At 47.7% G+C, this 4,441-nt stretch overlaps 1 protein-coding gene across 1 annotated transcript; it reads left to right on the top strand.

The window, feature by feature from the left end:
• Positions 1 to 2,116: 2,116 nt before the first annotated feature.
• Positions 2,117 to 4,232, top strand: IBA57 (IBA57, iron-sulfur cluster assembly homolog (S. cerevisiae); the record flags this gene model as incomplete). Its single annotated transcript, XM_010182791.1, has 2 exons — positions 2,117 to 2,463; positions 3,775 to 4,232. Coding segments are annotated over 2 exons (739 nt in total), but the record flags the coding sequence as incomplete, so codon positions are not given.
• Between the last annotated feature and the right edge of the window lie 209 nt (positions 4,233 to 4,441).

The raw sequence follows: 4,441 nt of genomic DNA, 5'->3' as shown, positions 1-4,441 counted from the left end.
TGAGGAGCGGCTGAAGGAGCTGGGGTTGTTTTGTCTGGGTGTTTGAACAGGTTAGACAATAGGAAAATAAAAAAAGGTCCAACAGCATCCTGGCCTGCATCAGGAATAGTGTGGTCAGCAGGACTAAAGAAGTGATTGCCCCACTGGTGAGGCTGCACCTTGAGTACTGTGTTCAGTTTTGGGTGCTGCAATATAGGAAAGGTGCTGGAGAGGGTCCAAAGAAAGGCTACAAAGCTGAAAAAGGGTCTTGAGAATAAGTCTTATGAGGAGAGGCTGAGGGACTTGGTGTTCTTTAGTATGAAAAAAGGAGGCTGAGGGGAGACCTAATTGCTCTCTACAACTACTTGAAAGGAAAGGGTAGTGAGGTGGGTTTGGGTCTCTTCTCTGCAGTAGCAAGCAATAAGATGAGAGGAAATGGCCTCAGGTTGTGCCAGGGAAAGTTTAGATTGGATATCAGGAAAAATTTCATTACTGAAAGAGTAGTCAGGGATTAAAACAGGCTGCCTAGGGAAGTGATGGAGTCACCATCCCTGGAGGCATTCAAAAAATGTGTAAGTGTGGATTTTTGTGACATGGTTTAGTGGCCATGGTGGGATTGGGTTGAGGGTTGGACTTGATGCCCTTAGAGGTCTTTTCCAACCTTTATGATTTTATGATTCTATGATATTTGGGGCAAAACAAGCATTTTGCCTTACCTCACAGGTGTGATAGTCACTGACACCACAGCTCGCTGTGTGATATATAATAATTACACTGTATAGCCACTTGATGTAGGTGCAGTGTTAGTGAAATATCAGGCTCGTGCAAGCTATCGGATCAGGTTATCGGTTGGTAACTGGTGGAAGGTGCAGCTGAACAAAGTTTCTCCTCCTGGTGACAGTCGCTTCTCTTCAGGTAAGCATAAATCACAGAATCAAAGAATATCAGGAGTTGGAAGGGACCTCGAAAGATCACCCAGTCCAATCTCCCTGCCAGAGCAGAATCCCCTAGACCAGGTCACACAGGAAGGCGTCCAGGCGGGTTTTGAATGTCTCCAGAGAAGGAGACTCCACAACCTCTCTGGGCAGCCTGGGCCAGTGCTTCGTAACCCTTACAGTAAAAAAGTTTTTCCTTGTGATCAGGTTGAACCTCCTGTGCTCCAGCTTGCTCTCATCGCCCCTTGTCCTGGCTTTGGACATCACAGAGCAGAGCCTGGCTCCTTCCTCCTGACACTCACTCTTTACAAATTTATAAAAAATGATGAAGTCACCCCTCAGTCTCCTCTGCTCCAAGCTCAAGAGCCCCAGCTCCCTCAGCCGCTCCTCAGCAGGAGATGCTCCACTCCCTCCAGCATCTCTGTGGCTCTGCTGGACTCTTTCAAGCAGTTCCTGTCCTTCTTGAACTGAGGGCCCAGAACTGAACACAATATTCCAAATGGGGTCTCACCAGGGCAGAGCAGAGGGGCAGGAGAACCTCTCTGCCCTACAACCACCCCTTCTCATACACCCCAGGATGCCATTGGCCTTCTTGGCTCAAGGACACATTGCTGGCTCATGGTCATCCTGCTGTCCACCAACACCCCAGGTCCTTTCCAGCCACTCGCCCCCAAGCCTATAGCACCCATAGGGTTATTGCGACCCAAGTGCAGGACTCAGCCCTTGGCCTTGTTGAAGCTCATCCAATTGGCCTCAGCCCATGGATTCAGCCCATCCAGGTCCCTCTGCAGAGCCTTCCTACCCTCAGGCAGATCAACACTCCCTCCCAACTCAGTGTCATCTGCAAACTTGCTGAGGGAGCACTCAATCCCCTCATCCAGGTCATTGATCAAGATGTTAAACAGGACTGGCCCCAAAACCGAGCCCTGGGGAACACCACTTGTGACTGCTCGCCAACTGGATTTAGCTGAGTGGTAGAGAAGACTGTGGCTCACCCAGGAGAGATGAGCGCAGTATTTGCTATAAAAGAGTAAAATAGATGGCTGAAAAACTTCATTTATTTCACTGTGGGGAGCTGAGTGTGGCTCTTTTGTGAAATTCCTCACATCTCTGGATTCACACCAGGATCAAGATAAAGCGTTTTGGCTTCCGCTTCTGTGGGGCTTTTGTTTTTCTGACCTTGTAGGTGTTGCTTTTTTTAGGCTTCACGAGAGCCCAGAAGAAGAGCCCCACATCCTGCTGGAGTGTGACAGCGGCGTGCTGGACGCCATACAAAAACATCTGAAACTGTACAAGATCCGGAGGAAAGTAAACATCGCCCCTTGCCTTGACCTCTCTTTGTGGGCGGTCGTCCCCGGGGAGCGGGAAGGAGACGTTGCCGGTTCCCTCGCTAAATGTGCAGACCAAGCTCTGGTTTTGACTCCTGACCCCAGGACAGAAGTCATGGGCTGGAGACTGATTACCAAGAAAGGAGTGAATCTGTCAGAGATTATCCCTGGGAGTCGTATTGGGAATATTCAGGATTACCACAGGCACAGGTATAAAGAAGGTAAAGCCAAGTCCTGTTTTGTGCTCTGTGTCACTGGATTTGGGGGAATTTCTTTATTTCTGTATTGTCACAGTTTCATCCCATTATCAGAGTTCGTACACTGATAAAAGTCAGAGGAATAAATGATAAAAGCCACGTTGGTGTGTCTCATTGTGTTTAACTTGTTAATAAGTGCAGGTATTGTTTGCTGCTTTGAGGATAAAACTGATCCAGTAGTTACAGTTCTCTCTGGTGGCAAAATCAATATTTGGGTACCGTTTCCTATTACTTAGATTGCAGGACTGCAGGTCAGGAACACAAACAGCAAAAGAAAACCAGGATTATTCATTTTCTTCGAGGGAAACTTCAGTGGTTTGAGTCATTTTCATTATTTTGGGATGACGCACAGCCTGAGTGTTTTCCTCGTTGCTAAGGAAGGAAAAGGAAACGCCCCAGCTGACTTTCCTAAAAATGCATGGCTGGATTCGCAGAGTTAACTCAGAGGCCAAGGGGTGGACGTTTGATCTGAGAGGGGAGATCCCGGGGAGCCCTTGTGCCTGCGCGGAGCTCCCATTGATTTTGCTGTGTCCATGCAGAGCATGGGTTCAATTAATTGGCAACCTGAAAAAGAATGGTTATAAACAGTGACCTGAGTCTGTTTGGTTCAGTTAATGGGTCAGACTGGGCTGGTCTGCTCGGATGTGCTGCCTCCCTGAAACACCAGTGCTTGCTGTGCCTCTGCAGTACGCTGGGTGTAACTCTGCTTCCAAAAAATGCTATTTTTGTGTCGTTGGTCACAAAAAGAACAACTACTTATACAGATATTTGGCATTCTGGCTTTAACAAAGACAATCGGCCAACCTGTGTTCTTTGGCTCTGAAGAAAATCACGTTTTTACGTTAAAGGCTACTTGTGGGGTGTGGGTGAGAAGGATTTGGGCATTGGCATTACAGAGAATCTATGATTCCATGAGAAATTTATTTCTTTATGTATTACCACAGAGAATCAAGGACTCTGTGATGATTCTCTGCACGTTGATGCCTTTATATGGGAGTCTGTATCCTTCTGAGAGCTTTGAATTTTGACCGATATGGTGATGAAGTGCTGTATGCTTCATGAAATCAGGCTGAGTGCAGTTCTCTTTTCACTCTGAAGAGTAAACATCCTTTTTGACTGTTTTCACTCGGGCCCAGAGTACTGGGAAGTTCATTATTTCGCGCTGCTTCGTATGGGTTCTCTTGTTTTTACGACTCACAGAGGAGCCATACTCCAAAACTCTTAAAAACTAAAGATTTTACTGCATTTACCCCTTGGTTTTGCTCTTTTTCCTAGGAATTCCTGAAGGCGTGAAAGATCTCCCTCCTGGAGTAGCCCTCCCGCTGGAATCAAATCTGGCCTACATGAACGGCATCAGCTTTACCAAAGGCTGTTACATCGGACAGGAGCTGACAGCCAGGACCCACCACGTGGGCGTCATTCGCAAACGCCTGCTGCCGGTCCAATTTTCAGCTCCCCTTCCCAAAGACGGAGTTCCCGAGGGTGCCGAAATCTTCACTGAAGCGGGAAAATCAGCCGGCAAGTTCAGGGCTGGAGGAGATGAACTTGGTCTAGCTTTGCTGAGGTTAGCAAATATAAACGAGCCACTCTGCCTAAATATAGCGGGTGATAAAGTGAAGCTCACTGCAAGTATCCCCGAGTGGTGGCCGAAAACTGCTAGTAAATAAATGAGGAGCCACCGCTTGCTCATTCGCCTTATTGGGAATATGTTTTGCCTGATAAATTTGGGAAGGCAACTCTGCCCCCAGCTCTTCTTTGTGGTGTTTGATGGTGGGGGCGTTGAAGGATTCTTCACATCAGGACTGAGCAGCAGGAACCCGACACAGCGATGGTCACTGAGGGCAGGAGGATAACGTTAAGCATTGTGGACAAACCCATACAGGGTATGCAGGGAAGCACCCCTTTTTCTGAGGGTGTCCCATATTTATTTAGGGGATTATTG

Source organism: Mesitornis unicolor, unplaced genomic scaffold (genome assembly GCF_000695765.1).
Source record: "Mesitornis unicolor isolate BGI_N332 unplaced genomic scaffold, ASM69576v1 scaffold10094, whole genome shotgun sequence".
In the NCBI taxonomy this organism is placed as follows: Eukaryota; Metazoa; Chordata; class Aves; order Mesitornithiformes; family Mesitornithidae; genus Mesitornis; species Mesitornis unicolor.
This window is presented reverse-complemented; position numbering and strand designations above follow the sequence as displayed.